The following is a 22,692-nucleotide window of genomic DNA, read 5'->3' as shown; positions in this document are numbered from 1 at the left end:
TATGTTTTAATTTCTTCCATAAAAGATAAGTTATGTGTATTGGCAATGCCATTTTTATTTTTCATCTTCTAAATAACACCAACCTGTTTGACCATAAGGGACAAATGGGTGTCACTTATTCCATTTCTAGAATGAACAATGCAGCAATCGCAAGCCTTGCCTGTGGTACAATTTAAGTTCATTTTTTTAATGCAACGTGTGCAAATTATTAGAAGTAAGATTTCAAAACTACCTATAATCTGTCAACTTTTTAAAAATTTTAAAATACTCTATGTGCAAATAATTAGAGGACAACTAAAATTAACTTCTAAAATTGTATAGCAGACAAGGTCCAACCTTTCAAAACATTGAAATCTAAGGATTTTCAAGCCAAAAGCCAAGAGCCATGCTTAAAAAAAATACCATAAACTTTAGGAATTTTTAACTGTGGACCCATGTTTGGTAACTTGGAGTCAAATTTGAGGACAAGCAAGATCGGGCTCCCTTTTCTGGAAAGTAGAGAAAAATGTTTAAAAAAGATTTCTCCTCAAAGGATGCTTATGTTCTGGATTGAGATCATTATTTACTTATCTGTTTATGAGTATATATGCCAGAGTTTGTATGACCCTTCATATAGTAAATTTTATAGTAAATTATGTTTCTCAAATAATACAAATCCGATCATAAGAACATTAGGATTATAAGCCTGCTATCTCCCAAATATAGCCCTAAAAAAAAACGGTGAAAAATTTTCTTTTCTGTCGGTATCATGTAGACAAAAGGCAAGAACTCATGCCCATTACATCCACAAACCCACCCAATCACCATTAGGTGTTGCCAGTTTTTAAAATGAGTGAACTACCAACGAGGATGCTCACATATCTGGGTAGTTGGGAAGGTCTTCAGGTAATGTGATCAGGTTGCATGGCCCTTGCATGGCCCAAGCTTCTGGATCTGGGAATGGTGAAACAAAGTTGTGATCACATTAGGTCAATCATTGTATGCCCCCAAAGCACACAATTCCAATGAAAAACCAATAGATGAAGGTACCATTTAATGTGAATTACCTGACATTGACTGGACAGAACTTTGGCTAGAACAATGAATCTGCCTCAAATGTATATGACTTGCAGATCAAACTTAAGCTGGCAACACCAATGTAGAAACTGCCAAACCAGCAAGAACAGCTTGGGCTATTTGGTATCCCTTATTTGGGAAGATCAGGTGACCATTAAAAAGTTGTCCAAAATAATCAGTCCTTCCACAACTAAATGGCATCTATGAAGCTTTCATATCTAGAAGGTTGATGTGAAGAGGCCATTTGCCTGGGCCCCATTGCCACTGACTTTTCTGAAGCCTGGCAGTAAGTGGGCTCTCCAACCCTACGTACTTGCATCTGTACATACCGACATTGCCAGTTGGGATTTCTCCAGAAAAATTCCTGTAGCAATCCAACGGATGTTGTGCCAATAACATAGAAATGACCATACCTCATTCATGTTATCAACCTTCTGTTGGACTGGAAAAGGGGTGCCATTAACCCAGCAAAGTCATTTGTAATGGTCGCATATGAAGGCATCCCAGTGAGATCAGGTCTGCTGCTGAACTGAATAACGAGAAGAATTCAAGAACTCTCTCAATACAATTTATACCCTGTTCGAAACAGGCTCTATGAGTTTGATGATCCAATAGAAAGTGTACAAGGGGGCAATATAAAAGGTCGAGATTGGTTATGAACTCCATACCCAGTTGGACAAATTACTGGATGGGTGAAGGTCAGATATTTCCCAGTTCACCATAAAACTGAAATGATAAAAAAAGAATAGAAGATTGTTTCTGCTTTAGAGTACTTACCATATATTTTGGAGGAGATTGTATCAATAAGCAGTCACTGCTGTAGAGGATGTTGACCAGAACAGGGTTATAATGCAATCCATAATTTCAGTGCAGACAAAGGGGCTGATATTTAGTCTGAAGGGATGAACTTGATGTTGATAAATCTTGCTGCAGTAAGCAAACTGAGTAAACATTAGCTAAGCCAGGTGAATAGGGACAAGACAGTAGGTATCTATGAGGTTAAGACTGATTACATATTTGTCCCTTCAGATGGAGAGTTGGATAGACCTCGCTGTCTCTATTCTGAACTTTGGGTGGAAAACTGAATTCGCTGTTATTCTTTATCCAACACTTTTTAGTTCAGTATGGTCAGTGTTGGAATTTGTCTTGTACAAGAATGATGAAAATGTAACTAGTATATGGCTTTCTGAAAAGCAAGATTAGCATTCCCCAGGTAACAGATACATTCTGACAGCCAAACATTAATCTCCTTGAGGAAGTAGCCAGAAAGGAAACTCTTCCTCACTGCTGATGTTGACCGATGCTTTTGACTTTATAGTCAAGCATGACAGTAGGGCATGGATTGCACTCCAAAGCTGGCAACACCCAGTATATATCCTCAATGGCAGCCTTATAACTAAACCGAATCCTTTTTATTGTCGGATTGGAGTAGTGTTGTTTGCTCAGAAGTATCTTCACAATCACTGTGTGAATACTCTTGGTCCTCATTTGCTTCCATTTTGGGATAAACCATGCCCATATTTATGCAATGTCACCATCCCTAAAATAAAACAATGCTAATATCATGCAGGTAAGCAGTAAAAACTGAAAATTTTTGTCACACATCACACTTGGGCAGATGAGTGCTTAGCTAGGGAAAGGTCAGCATGGTTGTCAGACGTGCATTAGCAGGTCTGGTCAACTTTTGGACTAGTAGTGCTGGAAACTTGGCTGGATGAATTGATTTTCTTCTACCATCCCATCCCAATCTGCATGGCTTGGCTAGACAAATCTTTCACTAACATTACCAACCTTATATATACGAAGTCTTATGTCTGGCTAAATGTTAGGATCTATAATAAAGTTCTGGGTGGGGCAGTTGGACTGGCTGGAAGGCTCATATAGCTCCCATCAGCAAGACATTACTACAAGCCAAATTCACTTAATCCAAAAATATCATATTTACCCAGTCTATCAGGCCCAAATGCAAAACTCAGATTTGCAGGTGGAATTATGCTCAATTGGCTGCCTAAAAGGGAGAAACAATCCCCCACTGTATCCAAAATATCTGCAGTAACAAAAGGTGGAAACAAAGATATGCCTTAATTCAGGAATTGTCTCCTGCTGCAGTCAATGCATTTTGCTAAAGGCTGACGTATACAATTGTGGCTGCAACATATTAGCAATTGTCTACACCAAATCTGCAGATGTCCTAGCAGTGGAAGGTGTCACACTTGAATGTCAACATGCATCAAGCTATGGTACATGCAGTCTAAAATGACCAAGTCTAACAAAGTGATAGATTTCACAAAATATTTGCCAAATTAAAAAGAAACATGTATACCACCTGTTTATTAATCAATAAAAATCCAAATAATATTCAAATTTTGTATGGATGGCGTGAATTTCACATTCAAACCTAGGATTTAACAGGATGCTTATTCTGCATGAGGTTGTGTACAGAAGCAAAGCGTAAAAACTGAATACATGTAGTGGTGGCAAGAGAAGGTAACTCTTTTATGTAAAGACAAGCTGTGTTAGCTTAGCCTAAATGAAACTAGAAGCACAAGTAAGAATATTTACTGCATGAATTGAAACTACTTATGTAAAGACCAATCTGTTACCCTCACCTAAATGAAACTAAAAACATACTAAATAATACTTACTCCGAACCATTATGTCTGTTTATGTAAAGAAGAACTGTGTGAGCCTCAATAAATGTGAGTATCACACAGTTGACCAAGATAAACCTTGATGTCCAGTAGTGGATGTCCAGCCAATTCCATGTAAACTCTGCTATCAACAGATATGGAAGAAATATAAACTTTGGAATAAATTCAACCCACTGGCTCATCAAGATATCATCAGACTGAAAACAAACAAAAAATAGTCATTAAAACAAGGGGAGAGAGAGAAAGAAATAGCAATGAGATTTTATATTATCTAATTATTCAGCTTCAACTTTAAACAAAGGAACCTTTGTCTCATATCTTTCGATGACAATGACAAAGACAAATTCTATTATGTTTGGTCACCAGTCCATATGGAAATCAAGAGTTCCTGCTGCTCTACTATCCCAAAAAATATCCAGGAATTCAAGACCATTTCTTCATAACTTTATCAATATGACACTACTTTCTACTCTGGTATGCCATAGTGTCATGAATTCTGCAAAACTTATATAGTTGTAACTTCTGTCTCTAAAAAGTATTTTTTTTATATGATTCTAACAATTACAATAATAGTCCTGTGAAAGAAAATTAAAAAATCTACCCAAAGAATACCAGACCTTAGGAAATGTTTGTGATTTATGGCATGCTGTACAATGGAACTTTGTGCTTTTGTTGTGCAAAATCAATCTGATCTCAATAACTGGATCATACAGAGAACATGCAGTCACCAAAATATACTTTTCTTTGTCTATCTGGTAAAAAGTCTATGATCTTCAGCCTGTGCAAATTTTATGATTTTTTAAATACTCATTCTACTATTATTTTACAAGCAATTACTGACTGTGAACTTTTCCCATACTTTTCTGTGTAATGATAGAAGAGACAGGAATAATTACCAATATCTGATTACATGTGAATGGTACCCTGTTCTTGGCCAAGGTACATCTTGTCAGAACTACATGTAGCTAGTCCATCATAAAAAATGTATCCGTTTCTGCTGATTTTGCCTGCCAACTGTCAAAGCAGTAAGGAGGCAGGACTTATATGAGAGGTGAACTAATTAAAATCCTGAGCACAGTTCAAATGGTGTCTTCTGCAGCCAGGATAATGCTCATGATAAAATTCCACTTGGGCAAAGATCCAAGTGTCATTGGCCAGGTGAGATCCAAAACAAACAGAAGATCACACAGGTCTTTGGTTCTTCTGATATCCTCTCTTCCTCTTCCATCCTGTGATCATGGAATGGTATGTATGATTGCAATTGGTGCTAAACATTTCTGATCAAAGAGCCATAGAAAGTTAGCTATTGAGGTACAGATGCTTAATGGTATAAGATGTTCTTGTGTGCTCTGCTTATAACATATTCCATTGCCTTCGTATACCTCTAAGATGGATGACCATCTCACTTGAGGGATTCTCCACAACTTGTTGACAGAATTGTTAGGGCACATTTTTAAGATCCTGACAAGCAGGTTCAATAACTTTAGGATGGGTTAGTTCTTTCCTGCATCCTGAGGTTGCCAATATATCAGCCACCCTAAGATATGTCAAACTTACAGCGGTTTCCCTGATGCAAGTCCATAGTTGTTTCCCTGCCTTCAGGATGCAACCTCACATTGTGCAGATTGTGAAGTTGGTCCAATGGTCAAAGGTTGAGCTCCAGTTGGACCACAGATTTATTGTTATGGGAGCCCATGAAAGCAACTTAGGACCAAGACATCCACTACCACATTGAGCAAAACTCAGCAGGAAAAGGAATTCTGCAGCAGATGACTGATCTATATAAAGATGAAATCTATCATTACATTCAATTCAATTCTTGTTCCTGAGGAAAACATTCTTTTTACTCAAGTAACTGATTTCAAACCTTGCTGACCAAAATCTTGAAGGGTATGAATTCAGAGCTTTCTTTGTTGACAAGGAGATTGAGAATATGGAGAGTCAGACATGAAAACATGTCTTACAAATATAATTAATCTGCTGTTTAGTAGCTGTGAATCAAAGTACTTTTGGAAACCATCAGAATCAGGACACAACTCTTGCAAATCCACACTGCTTGTGTATTATTCACAGTGGATGGCATTATAACCCATTTTTGCATTCCATTGTGAACCCAAGTGCAAAATAGAGTTGACTGAATGTGCTCAGGTTGATGGCCAAGTGACAAGTGCTGCATTGTTGCTGAAAGAACTCTGGGTAATGGCTTAGTATGACTGCATCCCACTGACATGTGCTTTAGGGACATCCCTGTGACCTTTTGTTGGCTGCCAGATAATTCTAGTAACAACTTATCATAGGAAGGCAAATTTCTGACTGCCTATACAGGTAAAATCACAGAGGCATCACTTATAGCATACCACCTAGAAGCTATACAGTAATATAAAAGAGTTTTCTATATTACACACAAAACCTGCAGATAAAAAATAACAGAAGCATCATTATTATACTTACAAAGCAGATGCTGCAATATCCTCAATGAGTCAATGTTACACGTAGGAAAGGCTTAACCACTTTCTACATGGGTACAAATCAATAAAACATCTTGTATACAACTATGAATTCAACACCAAGACAAAATAATATAGAAACTAAACTGTATATATCCTGAATCAGTGGAAATTACACAGCAATATTAAATTACTTTTCTCTATCACACACCAGACTGAAACTTATTAATATGGTTATAGCAATGTGGGGGGATGAAACTGTGACCTGTGCAGGTATGTAACAAAGACACCTAAATGTGCAAAGATGGCAAAGTGATAACAAGAAAGTTAGGAAACTTTGTTGGCAGCAGTAGGAAGAGCGGACAAATTGGAAATTTATAGATTAATTATGCTTCCTTTTGAAGATGAAACTCCTCCAACTTTTTTTTAGTTAGGTAACTTATAAACTCCTTGCATGGATTTTGTGAGGCCTCTACTTGGCACAAATGGAAGTAGTAACTGATGATTTCACATGAGCTGACACTAATTTAGTATCAAGGTGGATCACTGTATCTATCTGCCAACTAGGTGGACAGATACCTTTTAGCTTTTAAGATAAACATTTTAATCTGGGCGGGCTGGATTTGCAAGGCAGCAGTAGTTTGCCTAGGTATTGTGATTGGGTAACATATTTGAAGAACAAAATGCACATAACCACACATTTTTAGGAGAGCTTAGATTGCGTGGACCACTGACTATGTAACAATTTAAAATTTAAAAAAATTAAATAGTCCAACATTTTACAAATGATTATATTCAAAACATCCAGGATTACAATTTGTATTTAATCCACTATTTTCAAAGTCAAATCACTTAATGCCATCTAATCAATATGCACCCCATTATGCACAACTATCAATTAGTACAACTGCAAAAAAATGCATGCAGGTAATGAAAATCATGTTGTTAAAACAAGGTCCTATTTTATTTAAATATCAGAGCTGACATACCAACAAAGAAGAAAATCATCAGTATATATTATGTCAAACATCTAAGTATGCAGACCCTCTAGCTTTCTGAACACCATAATTTTTCAAAACCTGTATTATTTTCAACAGTACATATAATTTATGGATACCATAAACTTTTTGTTAGCCTGGAAGAAATAAATTTAGCTTGGAATATAAGTTGTGCATATTATAAACACCATTCCCACCATGTACTTGTTACATATTACATGAATTAGATGTGCACAAGTCTTCATGCTTGTCTTTACTCTGTGACATAGCGAATAACACTCACTGATGTTACTGGTATCTAACCTCAACTTTACAATGATATGCTTAAGTGCTGAATCAATATCAGCAGCGTACATGACTTTTGAATTTTTTATCAATTGTTGAAGAAGTGTTACAACTAACAATAAATTTGTTGTTTGTATTACCAGCAATTAGAATTCACTATATATGCATAATTTTTTGCTGTGCTCATTTGAAGTTGGATGGTCACTGAGGGTTAAGGACCATGATAACCCGATAAACATTAGTGAGGAAAATCTCAAGTTTTTGCTGAGCTTATTTAAAGATAAATGGCCAAAATACACGGGCTAATAATCAATGGAATTATAAATTTAACTGAACCAGCAATACAGAGTGATATTAATATTGCTTTCCTGTAAACTCATAAATAGAGGATCTCAAACAGATAATGTTTTAAAACTGTATTTATAAAACAAGTTGAATAATGTCCAACTTTTGTGAGCCTTTGTGATTCTTTTATCACATAGTTTTTATTTAGCATGGAAAGAAAGAAAAGGAAGAAAACATAATTTTTAGAATTACATTCTGACTCATAGCTTGCACCTTTATATTCTTATGTGTGAACATTAGTCCCAGACAGTAGCGGAATTGAACAATTTTATCACAAATAATATTAAGGAGTGTATTTTTTAAAATAATAACAAAAAGAGCACCTGTCCTTCTATTCAATACACAATTTGTCATGAACAGGATCATTTTTCAAAATTGGGCTGCCACTGTTAATTCCAGGGTATTGTTACATAGATCACCTGGTTACATCTTCTCGGTTAGTGGAAGCACCATATTCATGAATTTGCATGTGGCTGTTCATAAAATTTTCTCTGAAAAGTGTATTTATTCCACCAAATACATTCACGACATGTGCAGTATTGGATCTGGCAGAAGTAGCATTCCAACAGGTTGATATTACTCACAAGGGAGTATTACTGGATGCAGGAACTGTACTGTGTGTCGATCTATTGCTTAGAATTAAGATTTTTTGTGCTCATTTGCATTTGGCTGTAGTTATTAACTGATGAGATGTTTTTGTGACCAGATATTTGCACGACTGAATTTGGAGAAATGCAGTGGTCATTCAGTTTTTGTAATAAATGTTTTCGGGCACTGTCACAGTGGTGAATAATTTCTTGTCATAAGAGGGGTAAGTTTATTTGTTTTCATTGGTTGACATTTAAACTATGTTTGTCCCGAAGGTTGGGTGCATGATCCATATCTTGAGTTAGTTACAATGTAATGTAGAAGGATGAGTCTGCATCAGTGTAGGCCATAAGAAATTTCTCTGCATACACTGTAGATCCTAAGAGAGCAGTATGCTGGATTGTCTGGGTTTTGCCACGTTATGGGTTTAATAATTCTAACATTTCAAGGGTTCAGACCAGTTCTTCTCTTTGCCTTTCAAAAATTTCCAGGTCTGTCTGACTGTTTGAGTCTTGTTTTTCCTGTTCATTCCCCTAACACACATATCCATGTTCTGCCAACCCCCTCAGACCAAAGTGTCATATATTAAAAACCAGAGTGTGTTAATAAGGATTTCAGGTGTTGCATGACCTAGCTGGCCAAATACTCATAAAGTTTCAATTTCATCATCTGAAGTCAGCTCCACTTTTTTAGGCAAAATTCATTTCCTCCATGCTTTTGTTGAATTTGTTTGCTTCTGACAACCTGGTGCAATTTAGAAAATCTAATCCAGATTGAAAACTGGCAGGGCAATCACACTTGAGAAGTTGCCTTTCAAAACTTGACAAAAAATTCCCCTAACTGAATCTGACTCATAGTTTGCCCATTGCTCTTTCTTACACTAATAAAGAATTTGAACAGGATATTGCATAGTTCATCTGCAGGAATTTGATGAATCTCCCTATTTTTGCTTATCTCAGGTTCTTTGAAGAAGGCCTTTAGCAGCTTTAGATCACAACGTATTCTTGTTAGATCATCTATGTCTGATTCACCCACTGGCATAAATCTTGAGGTATGCTTGCCTGCATTTTATTTGTTAGCTTTCTGGACAATGGCTGGTTGTGCATCAGCTGTAAGTTGTAGCTCTGCCTCCAGTGTGGTTAGAGGAAGCATTATGTGTCTCATATCTGCTGGAATCATTGCTTCTTTCTTGTTGTTATCAAACCTCACTCTATCGGAGAAGCTATGTCACCTCTGCTGTGTGTTTCTATGGCCACAGCATCTGTATTGCCTGTTTACTCTGGGACTCATTGGATATTATACAGTGTCCAATTTTGATGATATCAAAAATATTAAACTTCACACTTTATAGGCAAAGTATACTGACTACATGATAAGTAAGTCTTACACACCAAACTGACATTTTATTCCTAGTCACTTCCATTGATGGCTCATGATATGATATGTGCCCCATTATTGTGCTTTGCGTGGCACTATTTCCATTCTGAAATATGACCAGTTTTTCATCAGGATTTTATTAGACTTGTATCAAAATATTCCTTGAATGTTTACTGTTAAACTTGTCCTTATATAAAGTAGTCCATTTACCTTGATATGTAATGCAGTAATATCACTGTTAAAGACCACTATTTTGGAAAAACATTTGTCATTTCATGACCAGATTATTCATGCACACATAAATATTATTACGTAACTATAGTACAAGTCACACAGGTCATGTAGGCATTCAACACTGACTATTTCATTAATGGGTGTAATTTTTTAGAATTTGATTCTACATACCTTTAAGTGGCAAGTATTCACTTCATTTGGATTCTTTAACATCCACATTCTTTTGGAAGGTCTTTATTTAGAAGCCCCAAAAAGTGCATATGGCAAAATCAATGTTACGTTATGTAGACATTTGTGGATGAAATGAATCTAAAAAGAGCTATGTATATTGATAAACGAATTTGTGCTAACTTATATCGTGATGATTCCACTTGACATGCTCTTTTCTGGACCAAAGTTCAGTACATGGCCACCATTATAAGAGACAACAGAAACTGATAATTTTTGTCTGGAAGTTTCTAGATAACAGTTAAAGTGTAGATCATTCAATAATCAGGATTGAATAAACTTTGGTTAAAGAAAATTAGTGCAAAATTTTAAAAGAACAGTTTATATTTAATTTAAAATGTCTTGGGTAAATGCATATACATGACCCAATTGACTTGCATTATAGATAATGTCTATTTAGAAACAAAATGTTTAGAAAAAAATATATTTAGTTTGAAAATGGGGAGGGGTCAGGCTTTACTGTCTTCTTTACAACCTAATATTGTTTAATTGATTATTGACAAACTCGGCTATTAATATATCACTGGTACAAAATTCTAGCTTCTTCAAGAAAATACTTACAATCAACTCTGTATGGGACTGCAAATCAGAGCCTGCGATACTGCTTGGAGAACAAGTAGCATGCAGAAATGGTAAGAACTTGGTATCGTACTGAAAAAAGTACAAATACACAAACACTGATCTTGGAAAATCCTTCAGTCCATACATGAGAAACAGTGCCCATCCTGGATAGAGGGCCTGAAAATAATAATAACATAAGGTATTACAGTGTCCAGCCTGGATAGAGGGCCTGAAAATAATAACATAAGGTATTACAGTGTCCAGCCTGGATAGAGGGCCTGAATATAATAACATAAGGTATTACAGTGCCAAGCCTCAAAAGAGGGCCTGAAAATAATAACGAGGTATTATGGTGTCCAGCCTCGAAAGAGGGTCTGAAAATAATAATGTAAGGTATTACAGTGCCCAGCCTCAAAAGAGGGCCTGAAAATAATGTGTGTGTGTGTGTGTGATTTGGATTTTTAACGTAGCTTTAACAATTTTTCAGTCATATCGCTATGATGTCTGCAGTGTGACAGTTTATAGTGATGTCTAGCACTGTGGCATCATGCTGCAGATATGTAGCATGATGTTCCACCCAGTCACATTATCCTGACACCAGGCCAACCAGTCCTAACACTAACCTCTTAATGCTGAGCGCCAAGCGAGGCAGCTGTTAGTACCATTTTTGTAAGTCTTTCGTATGACTCGGCCGGGGATCAAACCCACTACCTCCTGCATCCGAGGCAGACACTCTAATCACTAGGCCACCAGAGCAGTCCTGAAAATAATGAGGTACAACAGGATAAAAGAAAAAATGGATAATAATGTTGTTTACTAATTTAGAGTAAAATGTTTACTACCTGCATCTACATATTTTTTTTCCCTGCAGTCTGATGGAAATAGCATGATCCTGACCTTGAAGAAAGGACCCCCAATGTGGTACACAATAAAAATCTGATGGAAATAGATAGATCCTGACCTTGAAGAAAGGACCCCCAATGTGGTACACAATAAAAATCTGATGGAAATAGCATGATCCTGACCTTGAAGAAAGGACCCCTAATGTGGTACACAATAAAAATCTAATAGAAACAGCATGATCCTGACCCTGAAGAAAGGACCCCTTATGTGGTACACAATAAAATCTGATAGAAATAGCATGATCCTGACCTTGAAGAAAGGACCCCCAATGTGGTACACAATAAAAATCGGATGGAAATAGATAGATCCTGACCTTGAAGAAAGGACCCCCAATGTGGTACACAATAAAAATCTGATGGAAATAGCATGATCCTGACCTTGAAGAAAGGACCCCTAACGTGGTACACAATAAAAATCTAATAGAAATAGCATGATCCTGACCCTGAAGAAAGGACCCCTAATGTGGTACACAATAAAATCTGATAGAAATAGCATGATCCTGACCTTGAAGAAAGGACCCCCAATGTGGTACACAATAAAAATCGGATGGAAATAGCATGATCCTGACCTTGAAGAAAGGACCCCCAATGTGGTACACAATAAAAATCTGATGGAAATAGCATGATCCTGACCTTGAAGAAAGGACCCCCAATGTGGTACACAATAAAAATCTGATAGAAATAGCATGATCCTGACCTTGAAGAAAGGACCCCCAATGTGGTACACAATAAAAATCTAATGATAATCATTAATACCTAAGTAGACCAAGTCTCCCCCTTGACTGAAAGGACTCTAAATACAGTGGAAAGAAACATATCACAGAAAATTTAAAAAAAAAAGACCTGTGAATTAAAACATAACACACATGATGATGATAATGATGTACAAGTATACCAAGTTTCATCCCTTAATTTCAAACAGCTCTAAAATCATGGGGAAGAACAGAAAGCATGATGGAAAACTTAAAATACTTAGCCACGTCCCTGATCTTGATTCTGAAGATTGGGCCCATAATGTGGATTGGACATGCTTTCTAATGAAGATGTATGAGGATAACAAATTTTCACAAATTAATCTCAAAAGGTGATGAAACTGTGGAACAGAAAGGAAAGTGCCATGGACAGCAAGAAATGCAGATACTATGTTTCCAACATGCAACAAGATCTTTCATCCCTTTTTCCAAAAAATCTAAAACATCATGCATCCATATAAATGTACATTATAACAAGTTGCTGGTTTCACTAACCAACTGCATTTTTTCATTGAGATTTTGAAATATCTCATTTTCCATCAACATTAAGCCAGCTTTAAGGATAAAACAATAGTCATAATAAATTTTTTCTGAGAATAGTTTTGTTTATCTCAGAGAAAAGAGCTATGATTTTTCTCCAAATTGATGCATGTTTTAACTTGTTGAAGAATAGAACTGCTATGGTGAGTACTATTGTAAAATTAAGGCCTTATTTTTCTTTCTTTTTATTGCATTTCATTCTCATAAGGGGGCCCCGAGTGGCCAAGTGGTCTAAAGTGCTCTCCGTTATGGATCACTGCCATCTCACCTCTGTCTGCATCTCAGTTCAAGTCTCAGATTCAGCCAATGTGGGTATGTAAGAAAGCTTGCCAGTAGCTTCTCGTGGGTCGGTGGTTCTTTCCAGGGTCTTCCCGGGTTCTTCCTCCACCATGTATAGCCTATTGTGTGCTGAAAAATGGCGTCAAACCCCACAACAATAACATTCTCAGAAAAATACTAATATTGTTGAAAACTTCATACACAAGAAGAAGCAAAATCTCAGTTTTGTTTTGAAAAAAAACTGAGAATTTTATTTAAACCACAGCCTGGTATATAAAGTTACCATGGCTGAGTCTGTGTCAATCTTGTCCCAACTCCGAAAGCTTTAGATTTCTCATGTCTGCCAAACACAGCTTGATACAGTACTGAATAATAAGTTGGTACTTTCTATGGCTCATATAAATGTGGAATTGTGATCACATCATCCATGTTTTTATGCTCATGAATACATTACAAACAACTGCATAAACATCCAATGTACATAGGGACTCCAAAATAATCTGAATGATACATACAAATGGTAATAAATGAAGTTATATTCATCTTTTGACAATATCTGATGTGGTTATTAGCCAAATGCAAAGCATCTTAAGGGGAACATTAAGGATTAGTACGGCCCAATAGCTAAACCAAACAGGAAACATTAAGGGTAAGAATAACTAAAACTAAAGGGGAATACTGAGGGTAATAATGGAGCCAAAAACTAATACAATAGGGGAACATAAGGATAAGTATGGAGTCAATAACTAAAACTATGTAAGAACAGAGCCACTAACTTAAACTAAAGGGGAACATAAGGATAAGTATGGAGTCAAGAACTAAAACTATGTAAGAACAGAGCCACTAACTAAAACTAAAGAGGAACATAAGGATAAGTATGGAGTCAAGAACTAAAACTATGTAAGAACACAGCCACTAGCAAAGAAAGGGACAGTATGGGAAAGTATGGAGCCAAGAACTAAAACTATTTAGGAACATTAAGGGTACAAACTGAGCCAATAACTTAAACTAAAGGGGAACATAAGGATAAGTATGGAGTCAATAACTAAAACTATGTAAGAACAGAGCCACTAACTAAAACTAAAGAGGAAAATAAGGATAAGTATGGAGACAAGAACTAAAACTATGTAAGAACATAGCCACTAACTAAAACTAAAGGGGAACATAAGGATAAGTATGGAGACAAGAACTAAAACTATGTAAGAACATAGCCACTAACTTAAACTAAAGGGGAACATAAGGATAAGTATGGAGTCAAGAACTAAAACTATGTAAGAACATAGCCACTAACTTAAACTAAAGGGGAACATAAGGATAAGTATGGAGACAAGAACTAAAACTATGTAAGAACAGAGCCACTAACAAAAACTAAAGGGGAACAGTATGGGTAAGAATGGAGCCAGTGACGCTATAAATTGGTCTCATGCTTCATTTAAATTATTTGTACACATAGTATTTGCAAACTTCTGGTCTTGCATTTTCCAAAATATTCATCACATCCAAATTTTATGGCCAAATAAGCTAAAAATTAAACAAGTAAACAACTACTAAACTATGACAAGAATTATATCCACCATATATACACATCAGTAAACACTTACAAAATTGTTAATCATGTAAACAGACATGCACCTGTTGCAGGAATTACCCATTCTAATTACATTATATATTTCCACATCCCCGATTAAGAGGACTGTTTAGTAGGATTTTACAAACAATTCTTTTATTTAAGTATGAAGCATGGATGATTTTTCGATTAAATGTGGATTACTAAGAAAAAGCTGAAGTTGATGAGAACCAGTCCTTCTGCACATAACTCAACATTACACACTAATCCACCGATAATGTTGATCAAAACTTCTTGAAACTACATTATTTGCCTTTTGTTGTTGTTGTTGTTGTGGGGTTTAACGCCATTTTTCAGTTCACGATAGGCTATGCATGGCGGCCAGTATTAATGGTGGAGGAAGAACCCGGAAAATAGCCGGGAAGAACCACTGATCCACTAGAAGCTACTGGAAAGCTTTCTCACATACCCACATTTGCCGAATCCTAGGCTCGAACCCATGCAGACAGAGGTGAGATGGCAGTGATCCGTAGTGGAGAGCGCTTTAGACCACTCGGCCACTCGGGGCCCCATTTGCCTTTTGAAAAAGTCATGTCTGTTAATAATAGAACCATTGATGAGTAGGCTTTTATTTCAAACAAAAACAGTGTTTTAACTTTCAAGCTTTCTTAGTCACTGCAGATCTATCAAGAGCTTCTAATGTCCAGGTATTATGTCCAGTTATATTATCGACTTTGTCAACACATACAAATATATGTAACTGTATCCAACAATGATGATCCAAAGGATGTTTTATCTAAATTGTCGGATATATTTCAGCAAAGGCATGTAATACAAACTGAATCCTAACATAATAAGGGGTAAAAGTCATACAACAAATGATACAGTCAAAAGCTGAGTGAGATATGACATGCAGATGGTCAATAACAACAACTTAAATATAAATAACTATAAGCTGAAACTCTAATGTGCAGATGTGGGTAAAGGTTGAGCGTTTAACTGCTTCAATTAAACAGCATCATTTTGGTTATTTTATACAGTGTACAGGTTTTAAAACTCTGGTTTAACAAGAATCTTTTCACAATAACCCATATTATCTTGCCAATGCAATAGTTCACAAGCTTGCCAATGCATAGTTCACAAGCTTGCCAATGCAACAGTTCACAAGCTTGCCTATGCAACAGTCAGCAAGCTTGCCAATGCAATGGTTCACAAACTTGCCAATACAAAAGTTCACAAGCCTGCCAATGCAATAGTTCACAAGCTTGCCAGTGCAATAGTTCAAGAGGAATATCTTCTTTCATGAGATACATGACAGCAACCTTGCCAATTCAATAGTTCACAATCTTGCCAGTGCAATAGTTCACAAGCTTGCTAATGCAATAGTTCAAGAGGAATATCTTCTTTCATGAGACACATGACAGCAACCTTGCCAATTCAATAGTTCACAATCTTGCCAGTGCAATAGTTCACAAGCTTGCCAATGCAATAGTTCAAGAGGAATATCTTCTTTCATGAGACACATGACAGCAACCTTGCCAATTCAATAGTTCACAATCTTGCCAGTGCAATAGTTCACAAGCTTGCCAATGCAATAGTTCAAGAGGAATATCTTCTTTCATGAGACACATGACAGCAACCTTGCCAATTCAACAGTTCACAATCTTGCCAGTGCAATAGTTCACAAGCTTGCCAATGCAATAGTTCTTCAAGAGGAATATCTTCTTTCATGAGACATATGACAGCAACCTTGCCAATTCAATAATTCAAGATGATACCTGCTATAGCATGCCAAGTCACATGAAAAACACGATTCTAGACACCCAAACCCCGTGTTTTGAAAAACACGATTTTCAGAAATCTTATCCCTGAAAGCTTTTACAACAAGAAAACCATGTATTTCTTGATCACCACAATATATGCATGTAATCTGTTATGTGTGTATGAACAGTAAATAGTCCTGCTCAAAGCTCAGCTAAACCTATCCTCAGGGCATACAGCTAATATAAGGCATTTAAAAGTTATGGCGGTCAGAGATCTAAAATCACCTTTCAGAAATGACTTAATTGGCTGACAATAGGTAAAAATTACTTCATTGGCTGACAATAGGTAGGGTGACATGTCATGTCAAATTCTGCTGTGGGGGTGAATCCATTTAGCTAATCTGCATAGGTAACGTAAACAAAGCAGAGCAACCCAATTCGTCTGGAGTTAACTACATCTAAGAGACGTGTTGAAAAACATATATTACACATTACTGCATTGAATGAAAATGCTGAAGTCAACTTTAATAAAGTTTGTGATCAGTGGCAAGTTTTCTCTGAAGTCAGATTTGTGTTGATAAAGTGTTAACACACATATTGGACAGGGGCATATATTACTGCTGTTACTAATTGTAAGGCCCCATTAAACTTGAAAATATTGTGTTCTCCCCTTTCCCAAATGAAATGATCAGTCCTAAATGTGATACATATTCATTTTTCTATAGAGCCAAGTACATCTCATGGTCAAACTGCATCAGGTACAGTTCTGACAATGCTAATATATTGTTGTAGTGAACAACTCCATTCTGGCCAGGATTTGCTCAGAGAATAGAGCAGAGAAGTTTGAACAACAATACCATCCAGTCTCTAGTGAGTGTAGAGATTAACACCAATAACACCTGCATTACCTTCAAGCCCCCTATTGAACTATGAAAGCACCAACATCTGCATCAAATTAGCATATATTTTGCCATCCAATGGAATTTAAAGACAGAAACTTGGTGCATCTTTTTATATAATGTCAGCGTTGTTGTGGTTATGTATTTGCACATAATGTATGTCTGTGGCATTGATATTTAACAATGTTAAGTCCACCAAATATATCTTTCATTCTAAGTGAATTCAATGCTTAGAAAAAAGCAGATAAGTTAAAAAAGTTTTAATCAGATTTGAATTTCCGGTATAGTTCTATAGGCTCATACCAAAAATAACTTGTTCACAATTGGATAACCTCACTTGTTTGGCCACATGCACTATCCCTACTTGGGACCTCAAAACACAATTTTTTAGTCTCAAAAAAAGCCAACACTGTCTGGGAATATGGCAGGTATGCAAGAGGGATATCTTCTTTCATGAGAGACATATGAGGTATGATAAGATTTATATGAAGAGTAAACTGTACCTTGAACTCCCACAAATTTGATGGCTCTTTCACTCCTTTAACTTTCAATGTTGTAATTGAATTCAACAAAGCACTTGCATGGAGTCTATTTGTTACATTCAATGACTCGTAAATGGTTTGGTTGTCAATTCCAAGCAGTAATGTGCCAACTGAAAAGAACAAAATCTGAAACATTGCATATTTTTTCTTGAATTCGATAAAATTCCCAACAAATATTTAAGAATGTTAGAAAGCAAAGGTGTTGGTTTAAACTATGTCTATCACAGTTACAAAAAATGTAAACATGTTCATTACCATTGTAACGCTAAATGTTTTTTCTTAAACATGGTTAGTCCACCTGCAGGCAAATGTGAGTAGTTTCCATTAAAGATACTGACTGGAAGTCTTCTTAATTAAGTATGAACATTATAAGTTATTTTCTATTTCTATGAATATTTTAGATTACATGAAAGTGAAAGAACTATTTACCTATTTGCTAAACTTCCACTCAAATTTTGACAATTATATCTATAAACTTGAACAGGACAAGGTGTGAAATGGATTATGGACTCATTGCTCAGATGCTCTAATGATTCTTCATGGTGTCAAGAATCCAGCTTAAACTTTGATATCCAACTTAACAGAACCTGTCAAGGTACATACATTTCCTTCAAAAACTGCTGTAAATGTAAACCAAAAGTTATAAAATTTGCAATCCAAAACAAAAGAGCTCAAAAATAGAGTGCAGCCTGCTACAACATTACCATATTGACAAAAAAAGAAACAATATGCAAATTAAGTCACCTAGAAGTGACAAGTGAACAATTTCAGATGATATATCAAAGTCAGCATTAATATCTATGCTAAAATATCATGCTGGACTTTTTATGTTCACCATTTTAGTCAGTGGCTCTCAAAGCAAGGAGTGAAAGTCATCTCAAACTTTGCATCCCTTGTCACTAAGAACTAACTAGAATTATAAGCTAATACTGCCATTATTTTCATCTTTGCAGAAAACAAAAGGCAGGTTTTGTCAATATTTACAGGGCTAACATAAAACAGTTGTTTACACATGTAAATATAACAGTCTTACCCCGTGTGTAGATTGCTTTTCAATGTAAACATGAAATGTTGGAGAATGGCAGCAACCATAGATTGGGGTAGGTGGGGGAAAAGGAAAAAGTGTGATTCTTGCATAATTAAATACGGAACTGAATCCATGACCTTGCAGGTGTGAAGCAACTGCTCTACTATTGTACAACACAGGCTTGTAAATACAACAAATCTGTAAATACAACATACTTGTTTGGCCAATTTCATTAATTTAAAGGTTTTATTTCAAATCAATTTTAAGCACTCATTAATATTTTTTTACTGTCAATTCTAAGCAGTAATGTGCCAATTGGAACAGTTAAAATCTAAAACTATTAATATTCTTTTCCATGAATTTGTCAACAATTCCTGATGAATAGACATGTAAGAATTTCAAAATTCTTAAGAATTTCAAAATTCTGCCTAGATTACTCCTTAAAGTCATGAAAACATGAAATTTACAAATTTGCAGCAATTATATTTGGAGGTTGGAGAGAGTGTGAGTGATTTGGATTTTTAATGTAGCTTTAACAATTTTTCACAATGTCTACAGTGTGGCAGTTTATAGCAATGTCTAGCACTGGGGCACCATACCAGACATGTAGCATGATGTCCCACCTAGTCACATTATCCTGACACCAGGCCAACTAGTCCCAACACTAACCTCTTAATGCTGAGCCACTAGTGAGGCAGCTGTTAGTACCATTTTTATAAGTCTTTGGGATGACTTGGCCAGGGTTTAAACCTGCAACATCCCACATCCAAGGCAGAAGCTCTAACCACTAGGCCGTTGGAGCAGTCTGTAGGTGGGGGAGAGAGACAGCATGATTGTTGCATATGGCCGAATATGCACTCTGGTGTGAAGCAACTGCTTCAGTGATTGTGCTATGATAGCTTGTAAATACAATGGAATACTATTTCTTTTAAGATAATTTCATTAACTTAAAAGGTCTCCTTCATTTTATCGAACGATTTCATTTTAACAAACTTCCAAACGTTTACATATAAATTTGTGAAAGCAAGCTGACTAAAATCTTCAATACAAACAATACACCTTTCATCAAAGGAAGTCAGCACCAAACTTAAATAAATTCAATGGAATTTGCTGGATTATTACATTTTACGAAGTGACTGGAACACATTTATTGTGTCATGGAAGTTTCTTTTTGATGGATCTTTTTTATGCTTATGATTGCTACCAATGGCAGCATAAAATGCAAAATTAAATTTCCAATCTTTTGCAACCATAGATATCTGGCCATCAAGTTAACTGAAGGTGGGGGATTTCACAAAGATGTTTGTTAAACTTTTTAATTAGTTCAGATGTTTTCATTTCACTGTGGTTAGCCTCATTCCCTGGGTAGCCACAGCAAGATGATAGCTGTCTCCAGCTGACCAAATTCCAGGCCAATTTAAGTACATGTAGCATGTAAACAACTAAAGCCTTGTGTTACTGGTGACAATATCGTTGTGAAGTTTAGTGAAACATGTCTGTTGTCAGTGGGATATAGATCAAATGAGGCATTTTTTTTATGTTATTTTGGTTTTCTAATGGGATGTGACTGATACATGAATTTTGGATCATGTGACCTATACTCAAATTCATGGATTTTCCATATACATGCACAGTACTTAATGCATGATGGATTGTACTACACAAATTTAAGCTGTCAATATATAAGTATATTTCAGACTAGTTTTGTATGTGAGTTTGTATATGATTAGGATTTTTATCGTAGCTTTTAACAATTTTTCAGTCATATTGCTATGATGTCTGCAGTGTGGCAGTTTATAGTGATGCCTAACTGGGGCATCATACCAAAGACATGTAGCATGATGTCCCACCGTCACATTATCCTGACACCAGGCCGACTGGTCCTAACACTAACCTCTTAATGCTGAGCAAATCTTTGGTATAACTCGGCCAGGATTCGAACTCACGACCTCCCGCTTCTGAGACAGATGCTCTAACCACTAGGCCACCGGAGCAGTTGTCTTCATTTAATCAAAAGCACATATTTTTTTGCCCACTTTTATTCCTCCTCCTTTCCTCCCATCCATTTTTTTGGTAAATGCATCATTTATTTAAGCTAACCCCAACTTGGATGGTTATATTACAGTTCGGTACATAATACGGTCAAGTTCAACTGACACAAACCATTGTTTTACAGTGAGGTTACACTGTATATATAATGAATGTTATTAATAACTATGCTATATCTCTTTCTTTCCGTACCCATAGTAAATGTACAACTATAATACAGCAAAAGTAACTTTTTTCATCTATTTCTTGATGTACAATTAGTTTCACTGATAGAATACTCTATTTTCATGATACCGGATAACCAATTTATAAACTCGAAAGAATGCAGATGACTAATTTGACATTTATTACTGAAGCATGTTTGTCTTCCATGAATGGATAAAGCAAATAATGCAGTTTTTAAATATATCAAGACAGATGTAACTCAATATTTTTTTTAACAAAATCAAGTTTGCTCATATAATCCTTCCAGCAGTTTTGTAACAGGATCCAAAAACAAAGTCATATATAGATTCTACTATCAACAATGTAAACACCAATGAACATAGAAACCATATACATTTTACCGAGCATAGACCCTGAACATATCTTATTATATAAGAATGAGACTAAAGAATTTTCAAAAGCTAAATGCTTAAGATCACTTGAGGCTATAATTTGGTCCTACAGAAAATTATCAATACAAATTTAAACTTTGATGACATTCATGTAATCATGAACAAATGCAACAACTATTGTCTCCATGTTATGAAAAATTCTTGTCTATAACAAATTCATCATCTATGACAATGGTCATAAGAATATCTCTATTTTATGTCAAAATCAGCTGATGTTAATTGTAACAGAATCACCAGTTGAGATGTAATTAATAACTGAATGTTACAGAGATGCAAGGTACTAATTAACACTAACGGACTTAAATTTCTTGGTTTCTATATGGTTCATATGAGAACCAAAATGATATTCTAGAAAGAAGTTATTCATGCATACATTAAATTTATATTCTGTATTGTCACATGTAGTCCAAAGCTCCAATAAAAAGAAAAATGGCTATTTTGTAGCCAAGCAAAATGTCATGTGTCATGAGTATGTGTGTATGATATCACATTTAAAATTTTTCAACATCAATTGCAATTATATGCTTTTCAAATGCTGATCAATATTTTGCCATAGTATTTTCATATCAAACATAATTTTGAAAATTCTGTGGGCAAAAAAAGATGCTTGTTATAGTACCTACCCATGGGAGGTAAAATACCAGCCGGAGAAAACTTTACCTTATGATATCTTTGTTACATGTAATTCACACTATTTACTCTAATCTTCGCCTTTTCTGGGTTTTAATTCAAATTTTCAGCACATGATGGGCTATAAATGTTGGCCAGTGTAACTGGTGGAGGATGAACCTTGGAAAACCATAGAAAGAATCATTGACCAAAGGGAAGCTACTAGCAAGCTTTCTCAGATACCCACACTGGCTGAGCCAGAGATTCAGATTCAGATTGACACTGGTTAAATGGCAGTGATCAGTAAAGGAGAGTGCCTTAACCACTTGAAGACCTGGGGGTGCACTCAAATATTTGTTTTTACTGTCTATTCTGA

At 35.8% G+C, this 22,692-nt stretch overlaps 1 protein-coding gene across 1 annotated transcript in view; it reads right to left on the bottom strand.

Moving 5' to 3' along the window:
• Positions 1 to 22,692, bottom strand: part of LOC149802956 (bifunctional apoptosis regulator-like) — a 59,844-nt gene that overhangs the window by 3,941 nt on the left and 33,211 nt on the right. Inside the window, exons 5-7 of the mRNA XM_089952469.1 lie at positions 17,976 to 18,124; positions 10,771 to 10,947; positions 3,702 to 3,904 (exon numbers count right to left, since the gene is read on the bottom strand). Of these exons, the coding sequence (XP_089808595.1) occupies positions 3,702 to 3,904; positions 10,771 to 10,947; positions 17,976 to 18,124 (529 nt within the window). The remainder of the gene's footprint in view (positions 1 to 3,701; positions 3,905 to 10,770; positions 10,948 to 17,975; positions 18,125 to 22,692) is intronic.

This window comes from Sinohyriopsis cumingii, chromosome 3 (assembly GCF_028554795.1).
Source record: "Sinohyriopsis cumingii isolate HCF-2022 chromosome 3, ASM2855479v2, whole genome shotgun sequence".
In the NCBI taxonomy this organism is placed as follows: domain Eukaryota; kingdom Metazoa; phylum Mollusca; class Bivalvia; order Unionida; family Unionidae; genus Sinohyriopsis; species Sinohyriopsis cumingii.
This window is presented reverse-complemented; position numbering and strand designations above follow the sequence as displayed.